Source organism: Erithacus rubecula (assembly GCF_903797595.1).
Source record: "Erithacus rubecula genome assembly, chromosome: 11".
Taxonomy (NCBI): domain Eukaryota; kingdom Metazoa; phylum Chordata; class Aves; order Passeriformes; family Muscicapidae; genus Erithacus; species Erithacus rubecula.
Window position 1 is genome coordinate 14,448,375 of NC_136663.1, and position 25,523 is coordinate 14,473,897.

Here is a 25,523-nt window from a genome sequence, read left to right on the forward strand (position 1 = left end):
TTGCATGCTTCTGCTGTATACACACTGGACCAGTTTTCTGTCACATAGAGAATTTTGCCATTTTTGTATGTGATTCACTACATCAATTTAAAGATTGATGAGAAACTATCCTTTCTTTAAGAGCTTTTCTTGAACAAGAATCCAGTTATGACTAGTTATGCATTACTGAGCACTCCTTACTCTCTTGTGGAACTTATTCTCAAACATTCAGTTAATAAGCTTCATGGCTTTATTTTTTTTTGTTTTTAATCAGTTTGACATATATACAAAAGTAAAATCTACTGAAGTTAAACTTCCTTTTTGAAGAAATGGTGTATTGTGCTTTTATTTTGCAATCCTTAGGTTTATTGCTAGCAAATATGTGCCGTATGACTTCTCATACAAGCATGTGGGGGTGTTTGCTTCAGTGTAAACTTAACAGTGTTTCTTACGTGCAGTATCCTTTATTATTAAAGAATTATGACATCTATCATGCAAAATTCTCATAAGTGTGAGACTTCTTGAGTTCAACTCTAATGCTGTTCCTGCTTACTTCTACAGAGGCTGTAGTTCATCTGCTGTTTTAATACCACAAGAAGAAGATCCAGAGAGAGTCAATACTTCAGAAAAGCAAAAAACGGGGCAAGTGCCTAAGAAAGACAATTCTCGAGGAGTTAAACGCAGTGCTAGTCCAGATTACAGGAGGACCAATTCTCCTAGCTCTGCTAAAAAACCCAAAGCACTTCAACACACTGAAACTTCCTCAGAAACTAACAAGCCACATACTAAATCTAAGAGAAGACACTCAGACCAAGAGCCGCCCAAGTCTACACAATTGCCATCAACAAGCAAGGCTCACTCCAGAAAGGGTGGAGCTGCTGGTAGCTCCAGAAGTCAGAAAAGGAAAAGGACAGAGAATCTGTCTTGTATAAAGAGTGGGTCATCAGTTGAATCAACTGGCACTGAAGAAAAGTCAGCAAAAGTCTCCAAGCTGGCTTCAAAATCGGTGACCTCAGCCAAAGCTGGGTGTAGCACCATCACCGATTCTTCTTCTTCAGCTTCCACCTCCTCCTCCTCTTCTGCTGTTGCCTCTGCTTCTTCTACTGTTCCTCAGGGTGCCAGAGTGAAACAGGGAAAGGACCAGAGTAAGGCTAGACGTTCCCGTTCTGCATCCAGCCCCAGTCCAAGAAGGAGTAGCAGGGACAAAGAACAGAGTAAAACAGGTGGCTCTTCAAAGTTCGACTGGGCTGCTCGATTCAGCCCAAAAGTCAATCTCCCTAAAACGAAACTGTCTCTACCAGGCTCTTCCAAGTCAGAGACATCAAAACCTGGACCTTCAGGACTACAGGCTAAGCTAGCAAGTAAGTCATTCTTTTCTGGAAGAATAAACACATATGTTTTAAAATCAAGTCTTCTAAACAAATGCTTGTGTTTTTTCAAGCCGCTTGTGATCTTTCTAGAAAAATTAACTTTTAGTATGTTCTGCTGAGTTAAGTAAAGCTGTGACAAACTATTTACAGCTAAAGCAGATGATTTAAGTTCGGTCTGTCTGTGAATTTCAGTTGCTTCTGTGTCTAAAAAATGGATTTTAAAAATAAAATTAATTCAAAATAATTAGATGCTGTGATGGGGGCATATAAGTTACAAAACTCTCTTGATTATATTCTTTTAATCAGATTTTTATTTCCCCTCATTTTCTTCACTCTTCTGTTTTGAAGTGGGAATGATAAATGCTGAAAAACAAATAGACCATATGTGGTTTCTTCAAACTTACTTTCCTGATTCTTCCTTGTTGTGAGAATCTGATGTTTGAGAATTGTAGTCTTGTAAACCTGGTGTACATAGTGCTGGGGATATTAGTCACTTCATCTTCCAAGTCATTCTTACAAAGTATGGCTTCTTTCTGAGTGCTGAGTTTGAATAGCAGCTACTGTTCCTGAGCATGATCACTGAGAAATGTAGGCCATTTCCAAGCAGAGCAGCTGCTTGGTAGTATGCAGATATGCTTGTACCTCTGTCTTGAGCAATTTTTTAAAATGTGTTTTGCTGCCTTTGTGTACTGAATGATTTATATAATGCATGTATTATCTATAACTTGAGGTAAGAGGTTGGATTCCTAAACTTGCTTACTGTTGTTCCTTTACTCAGGCATGATCACAAGTAGCTTGTCCCAGCTGGGACACATCCATAGCTTATGCTAATGCTGGAAATAAGTGAAATAGTCAAAAGCTACTGGGTATCTTTCTATATAATCCACATAGATGAATTAAATTTAACAGTGTGTTTTGGCTAATGTGCATGACTGGAATATTGATTGTGGAATTACCTAATCTAACAGAAGAATGACATTTGGAGAGAGGAGTTATTTTTCTTACCTGCTCTGAGTGTCAAGGCTACGAGGTGATGAATTCCAGACTCAAAACTCTGAATTTGCATGGGGTGGAAGGAGAAGGAAGTGAATAAAAGTCAGGGAACAGTGGGGATGACCAACAAAATCTGGGATAAATCAGATAAATGAAGAAAGGCAACAGGAAGGAGAAAGAATTTACCTCCAACAAGTGAACAAGAAGATGAAGACAGAGAGTAACTCACATGATTACAGAACTTCTTGAAGGATTGAGAAGGGGAGGGGTAGAATAGCACAATGTAAAGGGCTATGTGTGTATGTCTTGTGTGCCTTGAAAAACAAAGTTGAAAATGTGAGCCTGAGCTGTTACTGCAAAGACTGAACTGAAAAAGATACTTTGACTTAACTTTCAGGTCATAGAAGAGCTAAAGATCTTTTGCTAGAAGATAAGATGCTCAAATATGTAACAAAACCAAGTTGGTAGGAACCGTAGGCATGTGTATGAAAAGTCACTGCTAAGAGGTACAAAGCATGGTGAGAGATGTTTCTACATGTGGTAGAGAGCAAAGTTATATTCTAGAGATGACATTTCAATTTTAGGGAGGAGAAAAGTACTAACAGGTGGTATTAAGAAGTCTAAAATGTCTAATGCCTCTTTACTTTACAATGGATTACAGCAAAACTTAATTCAGTAAATATCATTGATCACCAAGTATGACTAAGAGCCCACCCTAGAACAGAAGTCTTAAACTGTTGTTTCCAAACAGTATCAACCTTTCTAGTAGTGCTCTCAGACAACAGGTTGAGGTGATTTTGGAGTCAATATTTGCTGTTAGTCTAGTCTTTTAAAAAAGAGAGCTTGTGTGACATAACACTTTCAAATTGTTTGGACAAATTTGAAGTATTTTAACAAAGCATTTTACGTAATGCTGAGAAGTGTCCTGAAAATGCAAAGAAAATAAACCACCACAGTAGGTTTCTGGGAAAGAATGGGTAAGTTCAAATTTGTGTTCTGTAGCAGACCAGTAGCCTTAGAGGATAAGGGATCAGAAGAAAGTGATATCTCACACTAATATGAACACACTGGGGCTTTCTAAAGCAGTAGGGCAGAGTGATTGAGATGAAATTGAGGTGTACACCCTTCTACCTGGAAACAAGTCCTTAGGAGTCATAGTAGTTCTATATAGAAACTAAAATCTTAAACTTGGTAGGCTTTTATATATTATGTATATATTATGAAATATATTTGGAGAAGTCTGAAATAGGGTTTATAGAATTAGAGGGAAATAAACAAAAAAGCAAACATGACTGTAAAGACTTCAGGAAAATGATAGGTGGAAGTGTTTCTAGGAAAACAACTGGGAGGAGAGGGGGGATTATTCAGGTTAACAAAGTCATAGAATGGTTTGGTTGAAAGGGAACTTAAAGATCATCTGATTCCAAACCCTCTGCCACAGGCAGGATCACCTTTCACTACACCAGGCTTTCTCACAAGCCCCATCTGGTCAGTCACGTCTATGTAAATGCAATGCTGTTCCCTTCTGGAGATGATGCAGTCCCAAGGAATACAAGAATCATTGTTAGGGGTTGTAATCTTTGAATGAAAAATAAGAGCAGCTGATCTGACTTACTCTGCTGAAGAGAAGAATGAGGAGAAACATGGCTGCCATCCTTGCAGAAGCTTTTCATGTGCTGGGGGAGAATGAGGACAATACCCTGAGGTTTCTTGTCCAGTCCTCCCGTGTATCTAAATAGGTGTAAAATCCAGCACAGGTGACTTCCAGAATGTTAAGCACTACACAGCAGTCTCTGCAACAGAGCAGTGACATCACTGAATAGCAACTAAAGAATATGCTGGAATAATAAAAACAGGCTAGACTAAAGTTTTTCACATCTACTTGATTAGTTCAGTATTTCTTCATGGGGGAAAGGGGGAAGAGAAGAAGAAAGCAGATTTCTCATTTTGTTCTCATGATTTGAGTATTTTCACATCCCTTTCAGGCCCTTTGTAGGGGCTTTTTAAACATTGCAAATCAGGTCATGTTACTGATTATATAACAATATAAAATCAAGCTTAATTATGTTTCCATTATTGGGGAACTATTTGCTGTCCTTTGTGTATTATCTTGTGGCCCTTAAGTAGAAGGAAACTGGCAGCAGTTGCTGGGACAGTGCTAAGAGTGGGGTGACTTAGCATAGCTGTCCCTGCCTGGGAAGTCTCTGCTTGGTGATTTGGGGCTTAGGGAGGTTATTGGTGTAGGCACTGAAAAGCCATGTGGACATAAAGATGGAGTGTGAATGGTATGTAGCTCCTGGCTTTGAGGGATTTGGCAGAGGTGAGGGAGAAAAGAGTCAGAAAGTACCTCTGAATTTAGTTTATTTGGGATTGTGGGTACAGTGCAGGCTTGGGTGATGGTAGTTAGATACTTGGGATTGAGGCAGTAAGGTGGCTAGCTTGGAGATATTTTATTCAGTTGTGATGACAGGCTGTGTGGGGCTTTAATAGGAGCTGGGGTACTCTGGGTTGGTACTGAGGGAGGGTAATAGTGGAATATTTGAATGACACAAGGCTGTCTTGCCTTCCCCTGCTACAGCTCTTTTTACCTTATCTCTCTAATTAGTGAGAAGAGCAGCTTTGCACAGGAGCCAATCTAAAATTCCAGTCCTAACAAGTAAATCACTCCTGATTGCCTTTCTGCACTGCAGATGAAGGGCTTTCTTGGCTGTGAACTGTCAAAGTTTGTCTAACTTTGTTTTGACCTGGGTAATACATTCAGACTTACTAAGTGATTGCAGTCCAGCTGCATTCAAATTTTTTTTTTTTTGCATAACAAAATCTTCCTTAAAAAATGCTGACAAATAAACACCCTTAAATGTGAAGTTAAGATTTTTTAGTTTGATTTGTAAGGCTGTGCTATTTCAGGTTTAGCCTGTTTGAATGTATTTTCCTTCTGACTCATAAACATGAGTGCTTGGCATGCAAAATAGGATGATGTCAGGGCATAGGCAATATATGTCTGCCATAAGAAAGAAAGCCTGTGCTTCTGCTTGAATTCTGAAGTTTTTGCAGGTGCAAATAAGATGGTTAAACCTGGTTTTCTTTGGGGGGTTTGGATTATAGATCATTTAAGTAAACTTGACCCCCACAAATCTGTGGGTCCTGGTGGGCACTGGCAGATGTTACTGCTAAGCCACTCTCCATCTTCAAAAGGTCATGAAGAATTGCAGAGATGCCTCAGCAAAGCCAGTGTCCCTTGAGAAAGGGCAAGGAAGAGGAGCCAGGGAACTATAGGCTGGTCAGTCTCACCTCCATCCCTGGAAAGATGATGGAAGGGCTTATCCTGCATTGTTATCTCTAAGCATGTGAAGTAAAAGATGATTATCAATAATAGTCAGCATGGATCCACTGGGGGGAAATAATGCTTTCCTAGGCTGCTAAGTGTGTTGGAATGGAATGGCTGGCTGAGTAGATGAGAGGAGAGCAGTGGATGTTGTTGGTCTTGACTTCAGCAAGGCTTTTGTCCCTGTGTCCTGCAGCACCCTCATAGCTGAGAAAGCATGGGTGAGGTGAATGTCAGTGTACTGGGTTGAGAACTGACTGAATGGCAGAGTTCAGAGGTTGTTGCCAGCAACACATTGTTCAGTTTGGAGGCCTGTAGCTGGCAGTTCCCCAGCAGTAAATATTGGGCTCAGTCCTGTTCTACTGGATCATCAATGACCTGGATTGGGGGGCACAGTGTGCCCTCAGCAAGTCTGATGATAGATACAAAAGTGAGAGGTGTGGCTGATACAGCAGAGGCTGTGTTGCCATTCAGTTAAACCTGGAGAAGCTGCAGAGTTGAGTGGAGAGGAAGCTAAGTTCAAAGACAAGTGCAGAGTCCTGCATAACTTCATACACTGGTGCAGGTTAGGAGCTGATCTGCTGGAAAGCAGCTCTGTGGAGAAGGACCTGGGGGCCCTGGTGGAAAACAGGCAGTGCATGAGCCAGCAGTGAGCCCTTGTGGCTAAGCACACCAGCAAAATCCTGGGGTGCATTAGGAAGAGCACTCCTAACAAATTAGTGGAGTTCATCCTGCTCCTCTGCTCTGCCTTGGTGAGGCCCCACCTGGAGTGCCGTGTCCAATTCTGGTCTCCCTAGTTCAAGGAAGACCAGGAACTACTGAAAAGTTCCAGTGGAGGACTATGAAGGTAATGAGGGGACTGGAGCATCTCTCATGAGGAAAGGCTGAGACCTCTGTGCCAGTTTAGCCTGGAGGAAAGACTTGCCAGTGCATACAAATACTTCAGGGGTGGCTGTCAAGAGACTGGGACTGGACTCTTTTTTCAGTGGTGACAAGCAACAAAGGACACAAACTGAACACAGGAAGTTCCACTGAATAAGAAGAAAAACCTCTTTGAAGATGACAGAGCAGTAGAACAGGCTGCCCAGAGAGACAGTGGAGTCTGCTTTTTCTGGAGATACTCAAAACATGCCTGGACATGACTAGGACTGCTGTAGCAGTGGGATTAGATGATCTCTGAAGGCTGTTTGATTCCCAACCTTTCTTTGAGCCTGTGACAATTGCTCTATGTATTACAGAAATAGTGCTGAATAAACAACTTCTGGAGATGAACACCAAACCAATTCCTCTGAGAGCCCTTGCTGTCTGTGACATCCTGTGTATGCCTGGTGCTTTCCTCCATCAGGCATACACAGGGTGTCTTTAATCTCATTTTCCTGAACATCGGCTGTTCTCTATTTACTGGTGAATGCTTGCCACTTTTAGCCTCCTGCAACTCCTGAAGACACAGGATTAACCTTCAATTTGGAGGGTGTGCTGGCCATCCCAAATTTTAAGGACAGTGTGAGTGAAAGGAACAAGGCTCATCCAAAGAAATGAGCAGTCCTGAAGTTATGGTATTGGGAAGATTTAAAGGAGGTGCAGAAGATGCAGGTGGTAAGGTTGACTTAAAGTTGATTAAGAAAGCTTCTTAAGGGCAGAGTGGCATTGACCAGCAGGAAGGGAACATGCTGTAAGAAGACTTTCTTCACTTTGTCTTTTAGCCTTTAGAATTAATAGAGGGAGGTGAAAGCTTAATTCTACCTTGGTAGATGCTCACCCACTAAGCAGTAACTGGGTAACTGTATGTTCTCTACAACCTTCAGAAGTAATTCAGTTTAAAGAGATGGCTCAGCTAATTTAATGCCACTTATGGAAAAAGACAACCCATTTTATTGCATCTTTGCCCTACTGCTTGATGGTGTCTTGCTCATCTGACTCTTAAGCTCAACTCACCAAGCTGGCAGAATACTAAAACAGGAAAGTGTGTGTCAGATGTGTACTTTGTACATCTTGAGATTGATTTGGGGAAAATAAGAAGATGGATGAGCCCTACTTCTAAACAACAGTAAGCTGTTAAGCTGGCTCTGCTACTTTGTGAAACTCTTGCCCTTAGTAGAAATCCTGTTTTGGTACGAGTGAAGTCAGTCTTCACTTGCAGTGGATGTGTGGTCTCATCAATAGCCCATTACTAAGCTAATATGAAGTTGCTTAGTTTAGGTTTGACTACTTGAAAATTACTACCCACAGGTTTGAAGTAGTAAATGGTGTGCTGACATAAAGGATGAAAATGTGCCTTTTTTCCCTCCCCCCCAGTGAACTCTGCTGTATAAAGATGATTAATTTATTCTTCCAACGTAAAGCAAAAGTGCGTTTCACATAAAATTTTACCATGGTGTTATAGGTACTGAGTTTCTTAGTTTTCCATATGTGCTCTATATGAGAGAGTGTATCTAAGCTCTGTAGGGCAAACACATTTTATCTGTGGAGTAGTAGCTAGTGGCAGTTAAAGAATGCATTTTCTGGTGTAGAATACAAATAGCTCCCAGGGAAATTTAGATGTTTCATTGTACTTCTGACTATTTGAGAAATGTAGCTATGGCATGGGATCCTGCTGCAGCCATTTCAAATGAGTTTTGTCTTCTAGCTCTACCTTGTATGTTTTTTCCTGTTTTCCCCCCCCCCCAAGTATTATATGTACTGTATGTAAGTAGGATTTGAGTCACTGTATTGTGGTAACTTCAGCTTACAGGTTTGGTTTCAAAACATATATAGCAAAAATGCCACTGGTTTTGGGATGTTCAAAGAAGTTACATATGTTCTATATTCTGTATGTACAGACCATGTGGAAATCCAAGTGTCTGGCCTGCTTCAATTCAATGCTTGGTGGCTTTTAAATTCAGAACGTTGTTGTTCTTAAGATTGCCAGTTTTCTTGAGTTGCTAAGCCAAGTGTGTGGTAAAAATATAAATATCAGGTTAACCTTCATCTACATACACCTCAGCTGCACACAGCATTGTGTTTCTGGGTCAAATATGCTGTGGTGTTTGAAAGGACACACTCTTAGCTAGATCAGTAGTAGTTTTATAGGTCACTTTTCTGTTAAATATCCAGTCAGAAGCTGCATGGTTGTCATTTCATCTCTCAGTACCACAACTCTGCATTCCTGGAATGTTTTAGGATTAAGGAAATATGAGCTAGTTTGATAACTTCTGAACTCAAATGCATTGCGTGTTTAAGTATATTTTATTTCTCCTTTGTTGCCAGAAGAGGGAGCAGCAATCAAAGTTGTTTGCATCTGTTCTACTAATAATATATCTGAATTTATTGTGATGATATTCTGTGCTATTGTATTTATTTGTTGTGGAGGGGTGCGGGTGGGATCACTGCACTGTCAAGCTAGGCCTGATAAAAAGTTTTGACTTTTACCCTAAATTAGCAATTTTTTGCTTTGTAAGCCGCCATTGGATATTTCAACCTAATAGTAAGCTTGCTGAGAATCATCTGAGAGTGTTGTATTGCATGGGGGTTTTGTGTGTTTAACCTGGTTCTGTGGTGGGATGTTACCAAAACAATGGCTTTGTCACCTAGAGCAAGTTGTTATCAATTGGGTCAGTTTTCAGCAGTGTAAATACTTGTAAGTTAAACACTGGAACTTTTTTTTTTTTTTTTTTTTTTTTTTTTTTTTTTTTTTTTTCCTCCAAAACTGTGAGGATTTGCTTACTTATTTACATCCAGGGAGACCTAGTGACAGTAAGAGGGGCTGAAGGGTTACAGTTCAAATAGGAATACAAGTAATATATGGGATAAATCTCAGCACTGACAGTGCTTGACTCCTGGAGAAGTGCATAGTTCTGATTGAAGACAGCTATTTTTAAGCCATATTAATGTGAATAAAGCTGACTAAAAGTTGAGATTGCAACCACCACTGCCTTCCCTCTTGAAATGTAGCTTCTTTTTGTTTAAGGCTAAAGCATCTTCTAAGTGTTTGAACGTAGAAATAATACACTTGTGTCCCATTATGTGATACCTGTTTAGCATGAGAAAGATCATCTGTAGCTGTAGCATACAGTTTAGTAAAAGATGCCTGCATAAAAACTTGGAGTTTAGTGTTACTTAACTCAATAAGTAAAAGGAAATGCCTAGACCTTTCTTTCACAGGTATAGCAGTTCAGTTTAAGCTGACTTAAATTGATGTGGGCTTATTGTGGTTCTTATATAGAAGCTGTTCTTCTACTTGGAGGTTTCCTGTACACAAGTCTTAATTTCTTTGTTGGACTGCTGTGTATTCAGACTGATTTACTCTCAATTCTTTACATGTTGTGTAGGTCTCAGAAAATCTACAAAGAAGCGCAGTGAATCACCACCTGCTGAGCTCCCCAGCTTACGGCGGAGCACACGGCAAAAGACCACGGGCTCCTGTGCTAGCACCAGGTAAAGCTTGGGGAGATGAAACTTGATTGCTACAGTGAGTTGGTATTCATGTCATTTCATGCATCAAAATTGGCCTTGTCTCTCTCTGACTTGGCTGTTGTAAAAGTAGCTGTAGCTTTTCAGGCCTGCTGGATTGCTCTGTACAGCAATGTCATGGATAGCACATAGGATCTGTCACCATCAGACTTACAGTAAGTCCCTCAGCTGTAAAGTTGGAGGAAGAGAAACAGCCAAAGCCAGTATCAAACTTAAGTAAACCTGTCCTTAGGTGTTTAAGAAGACAGTCACTAGTGCTGAAGTACTGTCTATCATGAATAGTGAAATAGATAATTGTTTTGAAAAGTAAGACTTTATGGTACCACACAGAAGTCAGTTTTAATAGGGTGCACTGTTAACCTGACTCAGCTTGTCAACAGTTTCATCTGAACTGCATCTAAGTTCTTAATGTACTTCCTGGTGCACAGGAGAAGTAGTTCTGGCTTAGTAATTTTAAACAGCTGATAGATTAAATGGGAGGGGACAGTTAATGTATCCTGTGATGCAATAAACTTCTGTAGTTGCATATTTTGTGGGACTAGACATAGGAAGCTTAACAGGGTTTGTTTTTGTTCTTATGCCTAGACTGTTTAGTACTTTTAACACATCCTCTTTTCCCTCTTAACAAATCAAGACTTCAGAAGTGTTTTTTAATGGTGTGGAAGTGTGTGTTTGAATTTGACTATTTACTTTGAAGGCATATGTATTTGTAGTCATGAAGGCTGTAGTATTTAAAACCGCAAATCTAAATAGGCTCATCCTCTCAATTGAAAACCAAGATGAATGTCGGGGTCCTCTTCTTGCTTTCAGTAGTTCAGAACTTCCTCTAAAGATGATTACTCTATTTAACAGTTACTTTAAGCTTGCTCATTTTTGCTATTACATTTTAGTAGACTTCCTGGTATTGAAATGTGTAATGTAAGGACCTGTCTGTAATGCCTTAGTGTAAACAAATCACTGCTGTGATGCAGGACAGGGAGTGTACAGAAGGGTTGGATTGTTTTGGGAAGATTGATTCTTCTACAAATTGCTTGTTTGTGCAATGTACTGGCAGTGAGGTTGCATAAACATTCTATAGTCTTGAGTAGGCTTACATTAATAAATCTCTTATCTTAGTTCATAAGGTCTAAAATTTTGTTTTTTGAACCTTTAGTCGGCGAGGCTCTGGCCTGGGCAAAAGAGGAGCAGCTGAAGCTCGCCGACAGGAGAAGATGGCTGATCCTGACAACAACCAGGATGGAGTTAATTCTTCAGCTGCACGGACAGATGACCCTCCCCAGGGAGCTGCAGGTAGGAAGGAATTCCAACTGAAAAGTTTTTAGTATAGTTGTTACTATAAAATTCTTTGCGTTTGAAAGCAGCTAAATTGATTAAGCTCTGAAGAGAAATTATTTAAGCTGGAAAATAATACTGGAAGGCTTGTGAGTGAGAGGGACTCTTACATTTGATTATGATTCTTTGGTCGTTTGGTACATGTTTCAGTTATGCTTTTTTGTAGTATCCAAACTATACTTTTAAAAATAACTTCAGCTGATGCTACATAAATGCCACCAATGGAAAAGACAAAAAGTGTTGAGAATGTAGAAGGCATGCATTACCTGTAAAAGTTCTGTTAAAACTACTCATAAATATTCTACAGGTTTTCTTTTGAAATTGAAAGCATGTCTGTACTGGAGAAATTTGTAGCCAAGTTGAGTACTGTTACTTGCACAGTTCTATTAGATGATAATTTTATCATCTGGTCCTAATTAGTGAGCTCAGAGGAGCTGTGCAGTAATTATGCTGAATGGTAGAAAGTATTAAACATACTATTCTATGCTTAGAAATGGTTACATCAGTGCAAAAAGAAGTAGTGGAAGTGAAGTACAGCATTCTTAATTAAGAAAAGTATACATTTATTAAAGATACAGGTAAATCTGTCTGAAACATAATTTTATGGACTTACCTGTATGTTTTTTGTTATCTTGTGTTGATAAAGCTATTCTCTTCAGCTTTTGGAAAGTACTAGTCCTCTAGAGTGGTCTGGTTTAAAATGGAAGTTTTACAGGAGTCTGGTGGCAGAGTGTGCTTTTGATGGAGCCTTCTTTTGATGTGTGTTTTGTGGCTTTAAAGACACTGTAACTTGTATTAATCTCTTATTGCTTCTTTAGCTTCTAGTTCTGTTGCTGGAGCTGTAGGTATGACAACTTCTGGAGAAAGTGAGTCAGATGATTCTGAGATGGGAAGACTACAAGGTATAAAAGTTGTTACTAATTTACCTCTTTGGTTGGTAGTAGCCTGTAAATCACGTACCTACACAAATTCTGTATGACATTCAACTGGGAAAGCTGTATTTTGTTTCACTGTCTGTGAATGTGGTTTTGCTTACAGTAATTCTGAAGTAGGGATTTACAAGCCTTCACAAAATTCACAATTCACAAAAGATGCAAGGATGTCTTTAGGAGGGTGGGATGGTGTCTTTATTCATTCAAATGGTGTGTAATACCCTATTACTGATGATTTCCTAGGCTGAGATGGGGGGGAGAGAACTAAGAACTCAGTCCTATTAAGTGTGTAAGCTCAAATTTGAAAATATTCTTTGCAAGCATGTTTTAAGGTTAGAGGCCAGGTTAGACCTACTATACTCTGCCTGCTTCTGGATAACGTTTTTTGGGTTTTTTTTTTTTTTTGGTGCTTGTCACTGATACCCATGTTGCTGTAAGCTTTGAAAAAAAATCTGAATGTTCTTAAAATGCTTGCTTTTGTGCTTGGGCTAAAGGAGTCTGGTTTCCCAAAACCAAGAGTATGACAGGTATAAACTCAGTTTGCATGTCCTGCAACTGGTCTAATGATTTCACTACTACATTGCAGGGAGTCCTGAGATCATAATCTCCTTTGCAAATGACAAGTTTTTGTTAATCTGGATATTTAATATGGAAGTGAGTGCTGTCAGTATCAGTTCACTTGCTTATAGTTTTCAGTAAGTGTAGGTATGCATTAGGATTATTGGGCTAAATTGGTTTTCACTACTAATGATTGTTTTATTGATCAGCAGTAGTCACGGTTGCTACAAAAAAAAATCAGAATCACCCACTTAGTTTAGCTTAAGTAACAGTACTGTAAAGTGTTGAAAATCAACCAAAAAAGAAACCTGCTAATACGTAGCAGAGTTCCTCCCTCTTCTACTCATCAGCAAATAAAGCTGTTGAACCTATTTTTCAGTGTCATTTTTTTCAGAGTAGTGGTGCCTGTAGGTTCTGGATAAGCTTAGCCTATCCTGTGTAGTTTGAGTTCTGATTTGAAATTGCAGCCTGATGTATCTGCTCTTCTGGCTCTAGGCTTGTAAGAGTTTAATAGATTAGATTACTTTTGTCAAATATACAGCTGTGGAAACTCAGCGGGTGACTTCGTAAAGGACCTTAATGCTCTGATAGAAACAAAAATTAGTTTAGTTCCTTGTTCCTTTAAGGTCATCTTTTTGGTGTTTTTTCAAAATTGAGGTAGCTGCAATCATCTAATCCTAACTCCTAAAGTATCAAAATTCTAGTAGTCTTAAATGATAACATCAGGGAATTTAAGCTTTTAAAAATATACGTAGAAGCTTTGACAATGGCTGTTATCCTCTGTTTGCTTTTAGCTCTATTAGAGGCTAGGGGTCTTCCTCCTCACCTGTTTGGCCCTCTTGGTCCTCGGATGTCGCAGCTCTTCCACAGGACAATTGGAAGTGGAGCTAGTAAGCAAAGTTTGTCTAATTTGACTTAATTCTTTCCACTTCCAGACTAGTAGAACTCAGCCAATAGTAAATCTAATATTTGTATTAGCATCATAATTTAATATAGTGTTTTACGTGTTGGAGACTTGTATGTTATGGTAGTGCTAGACTACTTGTCAACAGTTTTAATTTCCTTGTCTCCCTTAAAGGAAGAAAAATTTGCCTTAGCTGTATTTCTTTGCTTTTCTTTTTCGGGGCATCTTAATGTTCCCTTCTAGATGGGGAAGGGAGGGTTCTTGCCTTTTCACCCCTCCTTATCTTTTTCTTTTGCATGATGGGCTGCTTAACAAAAGACCTCTCCAACCCCATTGGGTTTTTTGCTAGCTTTAAACAAATGCTTAAGCTAGCTTTAAAACAATTGGTAGCTGTCAGTTCTAAGTTATGTTGGTTTTAGTTTCAAAAGTGTCTTAGGTTTCGGACAGAATGAATTTCCTTTAGACGTTGTGTCAGTGAGAATGTGGGTCCTTAGACTTGTTGCACCAAGTCTGCGCTATGCAGCTGGATGAGATGTGCACCTTCCAGTCCAAGTCTGGCTTCCCAGGAGAGCCAGAGGCAGCCTGCTACACTGCATGCCAAGAAGAGGATGGGGTCTTATGGGTGTTTCATGTGCTGTATTATCTAGGGGGTGTTGCCAAGTCCTTTGCTGCACAGAGGTGGGGTGGTGTGGGTTCTGGCACCTGCTGTAGGTTGGCAAGATGGCTGTGCTGAGCAGTGTGGTGGACTCCCTGTGCTGACCAGTCTGCACTGGAAAGGCAGCCAAGAGTGAGATTTTTGTCTCCCCTATTCCCCCTTTTTATGACAGGGAAAGGAAATGAAACTACAAATACAGAGGAAAACAAACTATCTCTGGTCTTCCATTCTGGCAGAAGTATAGCACAGCAGTTCCCTTGAACACTTTCTAATACCTTTTTTCCTAAATTCTTTTCTGGATATCTAGGTTCTAAAGCTCAGCAGCTTTTACAAGGTCTTCAAGCCACTGATGAAAGTCAGCAGCTACAGGCAGTGATTGAGATGTGCCAGCTGTTGGTTATGGGAAATGAAGAAACATTAGGAGGATTTCCAGTCAAGAGTGTTGTACCAGCTTTGGTAAAGATTTAATCTCAGATTTCTATTGAAGGACATATTTCACACCAAGTCTTAAATTAAACTGTCATTATTTATATTGTCTTACTTCTAAGTGTGTGTATGTGTCTGTCTTACTTAGTTTTGAGAGGAAGTTTTGCTAAATTTTGATAGTCCTATTAGTTTTTTAATAGCTCAAGGATAGGTAGTGATTCCTTTGTAATTCTTAATAACATTTAAAATCCTGAGTCAAAAGCTACAGTAGTGATTTGTACTCTTTTTATAATGGTATCTAGATACATGCTTTTAAACAAACAATACTTTTTTTTAAACAGATAACACTGCTGCAGATGGAGCACAACTTTGACATTGTAAGTAGTTTGTAATATTTAATAAGCTTTTGAAATATAAAAATGTTATCTGAACTTAAAATCAAATATCTGTATATTTAATAGATGAATCATGCATGTCGGGCCTTAACATACATGATGGAAGCACTTCCCAGATCATCTGCTGTAGTGGTAGATGCAATTCCTGTCTTCTTGGAAAAGGTAAAATGAAATCAAAACAGTGATGAAACAGCATGAGAGAATTTTATCTTTGGTTTTAGCTTTAGGAAAGGCCATTAAGGTGGTGGCTTCTTTTCATAGCTTGCAAGATAATAAAATGTGTGAGAAGCTTCTAAAGCCAGGCTTTATCTTTGCTCCCACCCTTAGTGAAAAGTGCTCTCTCAGTCACTGAGAACTTTGTTGGATTGGTGTTGCAAACGGACAAAATGTATAATTAAGCAAGCTGTTGCTTCTAGCCCCGTGGCTGAGGTAGCCTTAAACTGGCAGGCTTGTTCAGAACTGGTTTCATTAGCATATGTGTCTTAGTAGAGGTTGAATGTCTGAATGTTAATCAATATGTGATTATTTTTGCAAATTAGTTTAGAAATTGATGTACAAGCTTTCTTGTTTTGTAGCTGCAAGTTATCCAGTGCATTGATGTGGCAGAGCAGGCGCTTACAGCCCTGGAGATGTTGTCACGCAGACACAGTAAAGCCATTCTGCAGGCAGTAAGTAAAACCAAAAACAGGCAGTTTGCCTCTGCCAGCTCTACATCTTGGTGATCTTCTGTGAAGATGAAATAAGAAAACAACTTTCTGTGACTTCAGCAGTGCTGTGAGTGAAAATGTTCATCTGTTTTGTTACAGGGTGGGTTGGCAGACTGTTTGCTGTATCTGGAGTTCTTCAGTATAAATGCACAAAGGAATGCACTAGCTATTGCTGCCAACTGCTGCCAGAGTATAACACCTGATGAGTTTCACTTTGTGGCAGACTCTTTGCCACTGCTAACACAAAGGTTAACCCATCAGGTAAGAAGTTGTTAAGAAATGGAGCCTTTTGATTTTGAAAGCAGTTCAAAGATGTCTCCAGATATCTGGTTCTTTGCTGTGTATTATTTGCCTTTGCAGGGTGATAGTTGACTTGAAGTTTCTATAATGTCAAGTTATGATATACCAATGTACCTTTTGTGGTTCTGTAAACGTGACATTTTATAAAGCAAGACAAATAAGGTACTTAAAGCATGAGTAATAGTTTTGTAGTCCTTGTAAGAACAAAGGCATCAGCAAGTCCAGTAGCATTGCTGGTTTTATTTTTTCTTATCAGATGGTTGCAAGGTTCTCTCTTTAAATTCAGAACACAATCAGTTCCAATTTTTGTGGGTTTTTTGTGCTTTAACTTTTTGCGGGGCTTATGTAATTTTTAAAGATTTCCTGCTTTTGTACAATAGTTTGAAGTGATGAATCTGGAACAAGGGACTCCTAAGGGCTACATATACTGCAGTGCTGCTGTGTTCATAAACGGGCATTTGCAATGACTGATGCACCAAAGAGATTTTTCGTGATCTGCTTGGTTGGCAGATCCCTGTTAAAAAGTTGAAAATGGAGAAATATTTTGTTTATTAACAAATAAAACTAACTGGAAGCTTTCAGGTAATGGTTTTGTGTATTCTTGTGCTATTCTTAATTTTGCCTACATCATCTTGCTGAAAGACTACTTGAATCTTTGAGACAGCTTCTAAGAAGCCAAATGACAGCTTTAGATTGTACTCTAGAAACAGGAAGCACCATTCTCACCAGTAGTAGGGACAAGTACTGATCCTGATCTCTGAAGAGAAGCTACAACCCACTAACGTGAGATTTCAAGAAATTTTGAGGTAGAAATTTTCTGGAAAAGAATCTTGAGTTAGCTCTTAACAAAAAAGTTGAGATTAGAAGAGAACTCTCTTACCTAGTCTTAGCTCCCCTGCAAGGTGAGCCAGAGAGCAGATGGCCCAGGAGCATATCCAGATGGGTTTTTTTCTGTTTTTAAGTATCTCCGAGGATGGAGAGTTAATCTCCCAGGCTAACCTCTTCCAGTGCTCAGCCACCCTAACAGTTGGTGTTTGGTTATGTTCAGGTGAAATTTTTTGAGCATTTCATTCACCTTTTAACTAGAGCTATTTTTGGGGCAGTCTTTGCTTTGAATTTGCCGTGTTGTCTGTGCTGCATAGTATCAAAGTCAGGTTTCATGTAGTCTGTAGAGCAGTAACCTTCACTCCTGTTTATTGTCTATAACTCCTGTTACTTTGGTTTCGTAGCTCTTTTCTCTGTTTCCCCCTTGCAGAATCCAGAAAGAATATTAGAGATCAATTTATTAATCTCTAAAGGTATTTGTTTTGCAAGTGGGGGGTGTTTCCCAGGGAATATGTAGGAAGCACAGCTGTATCATTAGGTCAGTTTAGACTGTCAGTGAATTTAAAAGTCCGAGCTGTGGTGTTCTGTAAAATGTGATTAGATTTGCCCTTTTGCAGAAATTTTATGAATGCCTCAAAATGACAGGATGTTCTAATACAAGTTCAAATATTTCAATTTGAACAAAACTTTTTTCCAACAGGACAAAAAGTCTGTTGAAAGCACTTGTCTGTGTTTTGCACGGCTAGTGGACAACTTCCAGCATGAAGAGGTAAGTGTGGAGGGGGTGCATTTTTACTTTTTTCTCCACTTCCCCTGTTTCTCTTGAGGGCTCACCTTTCAAGCACTAATGTTTCCCATTTTGTTGTTCCCTCCTGAAGAACTTGCTGCAGCAGGTTGCTTCCAAGGATTTGTTAACAAATATCCAGCAGCTCTTGGTTGTGACACCTCCTATCCTGAGCTCAGGAATGTTCATCATGGTGGTCCGCATGTTCTCCCTGATGTGCTCCAACTGCCCCACACTTGCAGTCCAGCTTATGAAGCAAAGTGAGTTCTTACTCTTGCATGTTCTAGGGGGCCTGTTCACGTTAATGCCTGCAGACTTCAGTGTGGACCTCTGCACTTGATTATATAAATACTCTGTTCTTCTAATTTTTCTTTTTTTCCCCTGGGATAAAAAGTTTAGTTAAAATTTGTTGAAAGCTTTTATCCAGAGGGGGTTTTATCCTTTTTTCCTAGTTCTAGCTGTTGTCATTGCAGTGCTCACTTAATTTTGAATCTGTATTGGCTGCACAAACTACTCTCATTCCAACACAAGCTGAATATTTTTATTTATTTATTTGTTTCAGTTTTACCATGTGGGGGAACCATGTGCTTTAACTACTACTTCTAGGGGAAAACATTAACAAAAGTAACTGCTGTAGAGCTTAGTTGTCACTTGTTTTCTTTGTTCCATTTCACAAATACGGACTGACTGCTACTACTGCCCTGTATTTTTCCATGTTTTCTACTGTGCCTTGTACATTTAGTGGTATCTCTCCTCTAGTTGTCCCTTAAAGGAAAAAAACCACATACACCAGACCTGAGAACAAACACATTTCTTAGTGTTCAAGGAAACACTTTTGTCCTACAGTCCACTCTATTTGCTTTGGGCAGTAACTATCTCTTCTGTGTAGTGTCCAACAGAAAATGGAATCCATATCTGATGCAGGCAGTCTCATGGATAATAATTTTTGTAGATATTGCAGAAACGCTTCACTTCCTCCTTTGTGGAGCCTCAAATGGGGGTTGTCAAGAACAAATTGACCTTGTTCCACGAAGTCCTCAAGAACTTTATGAACTTACTTCTCTTATCTGGTAAGTCTTGCAGCCCTAGATTTTGGGCGTGATTTGTATGTTAAAATTCTTAACTTCACTAAAATAAGGCAAACAGTTTTCAGCTTAGATGGACTTGATTGTGTACTTCTAGTAAAATACTGTTTTAATGTTCTTTACAGTGAACTGATGCCTTGCCTGCCAAAAGAGGGAATCTTTGCTGTTGATACTATGCTAAAGAAAGGAAATGCACAAAATACAGATGGTGCAATATGGCAATGGCGAGATGACAGGGGTCTCTGGCATCCCTATAACAGGATTGATAGTCGAATAATAGAGGTAGTAATTCCACACATTTGTGTGGTGATCCTTTTCACATCTGCGTGCGGTTGTATAGGGAATTGAGTGCCTTCTGTCTTTTAAAATATCTCTCTTGATCTTTCTGAGTAAGAAACACAAGTTTCCTCAAACATTGTGCTGTAATATTGTTTCAGTGTTCAGCCACACCAAATCACTTACTGTTCTCACTGTAATTCTGTCACTGTTTTTCCTACTGTGTTACCCCTCTCCTCACCTGTCATTTAGTTTTCTGTTTGTTAGTCTTTTCTTAACTTTAAACTCTTCCTTGATTTTAGGCAGCTCATCAGGTTGGTGAGGATGAGATAAGCCTGTCTACGCTTGGGCGTGTCTATACTATTGATTTTAACTCTATGCAGCAAATAAATGAGGATACTGGAACAGCTCGTGCCATTCAGCGAAAACCAAACCCTTTAGCCAATACAAACACTAGTAAGTACAGCTCAGGAAACACCTGGGCTCTCTAGCTGTGGCTAATTTATGCTGGGCTGTGTAGCAGTTTACTGCTTAACTAATAATTTTCTTATGATTTTCAACTATTTTGATGTATGTGAACGAAGCAAACCTCATAACAAAACTGGTACTGTTGACATTTTACTGTGTGCTTTTTAATGTGTAAACTCCTCCTGGGACCTGAAAAAGTATCAAACTGAGAGGGAGCTGTGGGTGTTCCTGGCTTGGGATTTCTGAAACAGTTCTATTCATAAAGCTCTTTTATTTAATAAAGACTCTGTGAGGGCTTCTTACTGTTATACAGAAATGAGTAAGAAAACTGAAGAAAAAAACCTAAACTTCCTGAAAGAGGGAGTTTTGTACTTACTTACTCACTTTGATCTCTGATTCTTGAATTTTATCTTTTCAATTTGAGAGCTGAATTAATAAGTTTTAACAAAAGAAAGTAATCATCAGAGCAGAGATGCAGAGATCTGTCCAGTGATTTATTGTGCACTCTCTCACAGGTGGACATTCAGAATTGAAGAAGGATGATGCTCGAGCACAATTAATGAAAGAGGACCCAGAACTGGCAAAATCCTTTATCAAAACACTGTTTGGTGTTCTTTATGAAGTATATAGTTCTTCAGCTGGACCTGCTGTTAGACACAAGTGCCTTAGAGCAATTCTTAGGATAATTTATTTTGCTGATGCTGAACTTCTGAAGGATGTGCTGAAAAACCATGCTGTTTCAAGGTGGGTTCAATAACTGCTGCAAATGAAATTAATTCTGAGCTTACAGCTCAAACTTGTGATGACGTTTTTTGAATCATCTTTTCCAGGAGAAAATGATACTTTTAAAATCTTACTTATTTTCCAAGAGCTGAGGCTGCCAGCTCTGCAGGATCTTTTTTGCATTGTAGATTTTGCAGCAATTGCCTATACTAGATATTCTTACTAGAAACTTAGGTCGCCTCTGGCTGTGTGTACTAAGGGTGTCTAATATTACTTTTTATTGGTTTTTTGATTTCTAAAACTTGCTTATGAAATTCTCTGAGGGCAAGATAACTTTTGAGGTAATACTGTGTGAACAATAACAGACACTAATAGCATTCATCTGTTAAGTTTTATTCATGAAACTTCTCCTGTATATTGCATATCAAGTTGAGGATCTGAGGATGCAACTGGAAAATAAACCAAATAATTTTTCAAAGACAGTACCGAGTTCTGGAACACTTCATAAAATGTTCATAAATGACTGTCTCCTTTATGCTGTGTTAAAACGTGGTAAAAGTAATATAGGTAAGAAGAGAGCTGTTTCTGTCCTTTTATTGATAGCTTTTATAAAAGCACTGTGAAATTTGTTTGCTTTCAGTCTCCAGTGCTGTGTGTGCAAGATGAACTGACTTGATTAAAAAAAAAAAAAAACAGCCAAAAAGTCACAAAGCTAATTCTAATAAATTATCTGTTTTAGTCATATTGCCTCCATGCTGTCGAGTCAAGACCTTAAGATAGTAGTTGGAGCCCTGCAGATGGCAGAGATTTTAATGCAAAAGTTACCTGACATTTTTAGTGTTTACTTCAGAAGAGAAGGTAAATTGTGGTTTTTTTTTTCCCCTCTTCACCTCTTTATGTAGTACTTTAAAGATGTGTATCCACTCTCCCCAAGCTGTAAAAAATTGAATATTTTTCTTGAATAATAAAGGCAGATCTGTGCATGCTGTTGTCATATCACTAGGGAGGAGCTGACCCAGTCTCTGGAGGAGATGAGCTTGTGTTTTCAGAATCTGAAGTTTGTATGGCTTTACTAGATACTAGTCAACTCACTTAGGCTGATGATGGCTCACTGGAATTGTGGCAAGTCTTAGGGAGAAAGCTAATGAATCTTTGGCAGAAAGTCTTGTACTAGTCTTTGTGTTTGGGGTTTCTTTAGCTACTGTTCATAATTTTCATAATTCAGTCACCTCAAATTTTTTTTTTAAACTTTGTAGGTTAACTTTTTGAAGAAAAGATTTAACTGCTCTTAAAGCTTAGTATTGATGGGTGGGGTGAGCAAATGCTGCCATAGTCAAAACAGAGGTTCAAATAACACTCAGTTCTACATTTTCAAACAACCATGTTCTGCCACCACATCTCTACCACCCCCTCATCTCCCCGTACCCCAGACCAACCCACCAAACAAAGATCTCTTCTTTCTCTAAGGGGTGATGCACCAAGTGAAGAACTTGGCAGAGTCTGAGGCTTTGCTGACAAGCCCCCCAAAAGTATGCACTAATGGTTCAGGAACTCTGGGAACCACTACGACCATAAGCACTGGGACAGCCACTGCTGCCAGCAATGCTGCTGCAGATCTGGGCTCTCCCAGCTTGCAGCACAGCCGGGAGGATTCCTTGGATCTGAGCCCACAGGGGTAAGTGCACTTCCTGGAAAGTGATCTGTTCCTTCTGCCTTTGGTGCTTTCTTGTGAGGTTTTGGGGATTTTTTAAATCTCGTTTTTGAAAAAACATCTAGAGTGACATGAAGTGCCCACATCATCATCTGCATTTTGCTGTGGTACTTTCCTCTAAAGAGCTAAATTGGAATGGTGGTGAATTTTTTTAATGGGTTGTTTTGATTAATTTTATATTAAATGTTTAAAAAGGAAAAAAACCAGTGACCTGATACTTAGGTCATAATTATATCAAATAATTTTTTTGTTTTGGGAGAATGTCAATAGCAACAGCCTGTAGACTCATCTAACTATTGAGAATAGTGGTTCTTTCAGGGCTATGGGGCATAGTTTATTTCTGCTGGAGACTGAAGACAAAAGAAATTATCTTTTAAGTTTTGTTGGAAGGCAATAATTTTGAGCACTTGTAGAATTAAGGTGTAGTGTAGGAATAAATTACTAGTTGGCTCTTATTTTAAAGGTCAAATATTTGTCATTTTCAACAGGAATTGAAATACGTGAACTTGTGAAGTGTAGTGATTGATGAGTAGAAATGCCACAAATAGTTGAAGTGTTTTCTGGGCTTTAGTAGGGGAGGCATGCCAGATACCCATTTTTGGCTGATGTTTATTCAGAAGAGAGTTGTGGAATTTTTTTTTCTTTAAATTGTATTCAATTAAATGGATGAACAAATGATTATACAAATAAAAGCATGAGAATCATGAGGATTTTGTTTATTGTCACCTGTGGCTGTATTTGGCTGCTCATATGATAGAAAGATGATTGCCAGAAAAACCCTTTCTTTCTGGATGGAGTTTGTTGTGTCAGTTACAGGGTTGAGGCCCCTGGTCCTAGAGCAGGGAATATCCTTGTTATGGGATGGAACCTGTTCTTTAATTCTCAAGGAAGTAGTTGGCAGATACATCTTAAATTGAGGGAGGGGTGTGTACACGAGTATATATTCATGAGTGGAAATAACTTTATTTTTAAAATTGGACAGACGACTGAGTGATGTTCTAAAGAGAAAAAGATTGCCAAAACGAGGGCCAAGGAGACCAAAATACTCCCCTCCAAGAGATGATGACAAAGTAGACAATCAAGGTAAATAATTCTTAAAGTATGATGCTTCTTTCTCCTTTTAAAGTAAGCTTGTAAACTGCAGAAATAGCTAGCTGTAATAAACTTGTTGATTCTCTTAAATTTTGTCTTTACTTCCTCCAGCTAAAAGCCCCACAACTACTCAGTCTCCTAAATCTTCTTTCTTGGCAAGTTTAAATCCTAAAACATGGGGAAGATTAAGCACACAGTCCAACAGTAATAATATTGAACCAGCACGAACAGCAGGAGTAAGTGGTCTTGCAAGGGCTGCTTCCAAGGATACCATTTCCAATAACAGGTACACACTGAAAAAAATCAAAATACTTGTAGCATGATGTTGACTATAATCAGGTGATTAAATAGCAGCTATCAAGGAGTTGGAGCTTAACTACAGTTAAAATTCTGGATAAAGAATCAAGAAATTTAAGGTAGAGAAAGTAGCATCTGAATAATTTCAAGTTTGCATGGTGGGGAAAATTTGGAGAACTGAAAAAAACAATGCAAGAAGCAATCTGTAGAGAAAAGTACTTGTCTGTATTGGAGTAAAAGCCAAGGTTTTTCTGTGCTGTTTAACATGGAGAGAATTATACTCAGGTTGTGCTTACTTGTAATACTGATGTATGCAAATGCTAAATGCTTTTTGTGTGCTTCTTTACAGAGAAAAAATAAAGGGCTGGATTAAGGAGCAAGCCCATAAATTTGTAGAACATTACTTTAGTTCTGAAAACATGGATGGAAGCAATCCTGCACTAAATGTATTACAGAGACTTTGCACTGCAACTGAACAACTCAACCTCCAGGTTAGAAGTGTCAGACTTACTGGGAGGAGGGGGTCGGAGTAATTTCTTGCCTTGATTTATGAGTCATTATGACTTGGAGTAATTTTTTAGAATGAGTGTGTAAGCTCTGACACACACCACTTAAGATAAGACCAGTCCTAGCAATGTGTCATTTGCATAGCATTTTATTTCGGATTCAGAAGTTCTGCAGTTAAGTGTCAGGGATCCATTTTATTCTTAGAGCAATGCCATTTGTAGTAAGAACTTTGAGACTGGAGGGAGAAGGAAAGGGAGGCTGCATTTCGTTAAAACCATAGAAGAAATACAGGTTGTGGTAAATGTGGTAGCATGCCAAGAACTTCAGCCTTGCTTTTTAGACAGTTGTTGTCCTTGATAGGTGGTCCAAACATGTAACTTCTAAAGCAGTATAAGAACTGAGCTGAATGCTTTGATCTGAGCAATCATTAAAATACAAAACTTCCTCTCCTCCTCTCTCCCCCACTGAGGTCATGTAAAACATACACCAGTCTGAGTTGTTGGGGTTTTGTTTGGGTGTTGTTTTTTTTTTTTTTGAAACAGAAAGCACTCCTGCTTGGAGCTTATCTTTACCTTGCATAAGACAGAGTAGGGACCTTGTATTTCTTCAAGCAGAGAAAATGTAGATGGTGCCTGTACTGTCTCCCCTTGAACAGAAACATGCTTATCCTCAGATTATTTGCCCTGCATTGCTGCTTGTATTGAGTTACTATACACTCCAGACTTCCCTTCTTTCCCGCTTCCCTTTAGAGCTGTTCCATGCACTGGAAATAAAACTAGCATTTCTTAAGCCCTTAATCTCTGGGTAGTAAAACACACTCTTCCTTTTTCAGGTGGATGGTGGAACAGAGTGCCTTGTAGAAATCCGTAGCATTGTCTCGGAATCTGACGTCTCCTCATTTGAAATCCAGCATAGTGGGTTTGTTAAACAACTGCTGCTCTATTTGACATCTAAAAGTGAAAAAGATGCTGTAAGCAGGGATATCAGATTGAAAAGATTTCTTCATGTATTTTTTTCTTCTCCAGTAAGTTTTCTTGTTTATTTTTTGGCATTCTTAGTTGTCTTTCTCTCAATTTTTTTTTCCTCAAAAAACCATCTGAGTGGTTCTGTGTTGACCTTATCTTAAAAGTGGACCAGAAAAAATGTTCTGTTTATGTCTAAGTTGTGTAATGCTGCAACCTTCACATTGTTCAATGTCCTTATAGGTCATGAACTTTGTAAAATACCCTGTAATTGCAGTAAATTCTACACAGCAGTGGAAAAAATGCCGAAATGGCCAATTGTCTGAGTCTTGAACAAATTAAAAGTTGTTTCTGTCTTTTTAGAAGTTGATGTGCAAAGAGTTTGGATAGTATTATTATCACTTAGCACTAAATACTTCAAGAAACTAGTGTTTTGTTTAAAGGAAGAAGTTTGCAGTGGAAGAGAGG

General features: G+C 39.0%; 1 protein-coding gene across 14 annotated transcripts in view; it reads left to right on the forward strand.

Annotated features, from left to right (window-relative positions):
• Positions 1 to 25,523, forward strand: part of TRIP12 (thyroid hormone receptor interactor 12) — a 78,563-nt gene that overhangs the window by 35,627 nt on the left and 17,413 nt on the right. For 9 of the 14 annotated variants that reach the window (XM_079315592.1, XM_079315583.1, XM_079315594.1 and 6 more), the window contains 22 exons: positions 541 to 1,340; positions 9,975 to 10,080; positions 11,270 to 11,406; positions 12,267 to 12,350; positions 13,733 to 13,828; positions 14,805 to 14,953; positions 15,265 to 15,300; positions 15,385 to 15,480; positions 15,894 to 15,986; positions 16,125 to 16,286; positions 17,851 to 17,919; positions 18,029 to 18,194; positions 18,887 to 19,004; positions 19,145 to 19,301; positions 19,598 to 19,751; positions 20,279 to 20,507; positions 21,226 to 21,344; positions 21,954 to 22,161; positions 23,180 to 23,280; positions 23,401 to 23,575; positions 23,936 to 24,077; positions 24,926 to 25,117. In XM_079315592.1, the coding sequence (XP_079171718.1) occupies positions 541 to 1,340; positions 9,975 to 10,080; positions 11,270 to 11,406; positions 12,267 to 12,350; positions 13,733 to 13,828; positions 14,805 to 14,953; positions 15,265 to 15,300; positions 15,385 to 15,480; positions 15,894 to 15,986; positions 16,125 to 16,286; positions 17,851 to 17,919; positions 18,029 to 18,194; positions 18,887 to 19,004; positions 19,145 to 19,301; positions 19,598 to 19,751; positions 20,279 to 20,507; positions 21,226 to 21,344; positions 21,954 to 22,161; positions 23,180 to 23,280; positions 23,401 to 23,575; positions 23,936 to 24,077; positions 24,926 to 25,117 (3,589 nt within the window). The remainder of the gene's footprint in view (positions 1 to 540; positions 1,341 to 9,974; positions 10,081 to 11,269; positions 11,407 to 12,266; positions 12,351 to 13,732; positions 13,829 to 14,804; positions 14,954 to 15,264; positions 15,301 to 15,384; positions 15,481 to 15,893; positions 15,987 to 16,124; positions 16,287 to 17,850; positions 17,920 to 18,028; positions 18,195 to 18,886; positions 19,005 to 19,144; positions 19,302 to 19,597; positions 19,752 to 20,278; positions 20,508 to 21,225; positions 21,345 to 21,953; positions 22,162 to 23,179; positions 23,281 to 23,400; positions 23,576 to 23,935; positions 24,078 to 24,925; positions 25,118 to 25,523) is intronic. The other 5 variants (XM_079315595.1, XM_079315596.1, XM_079315588.1 and 2 more) reach the window with 3 other exon arrangements.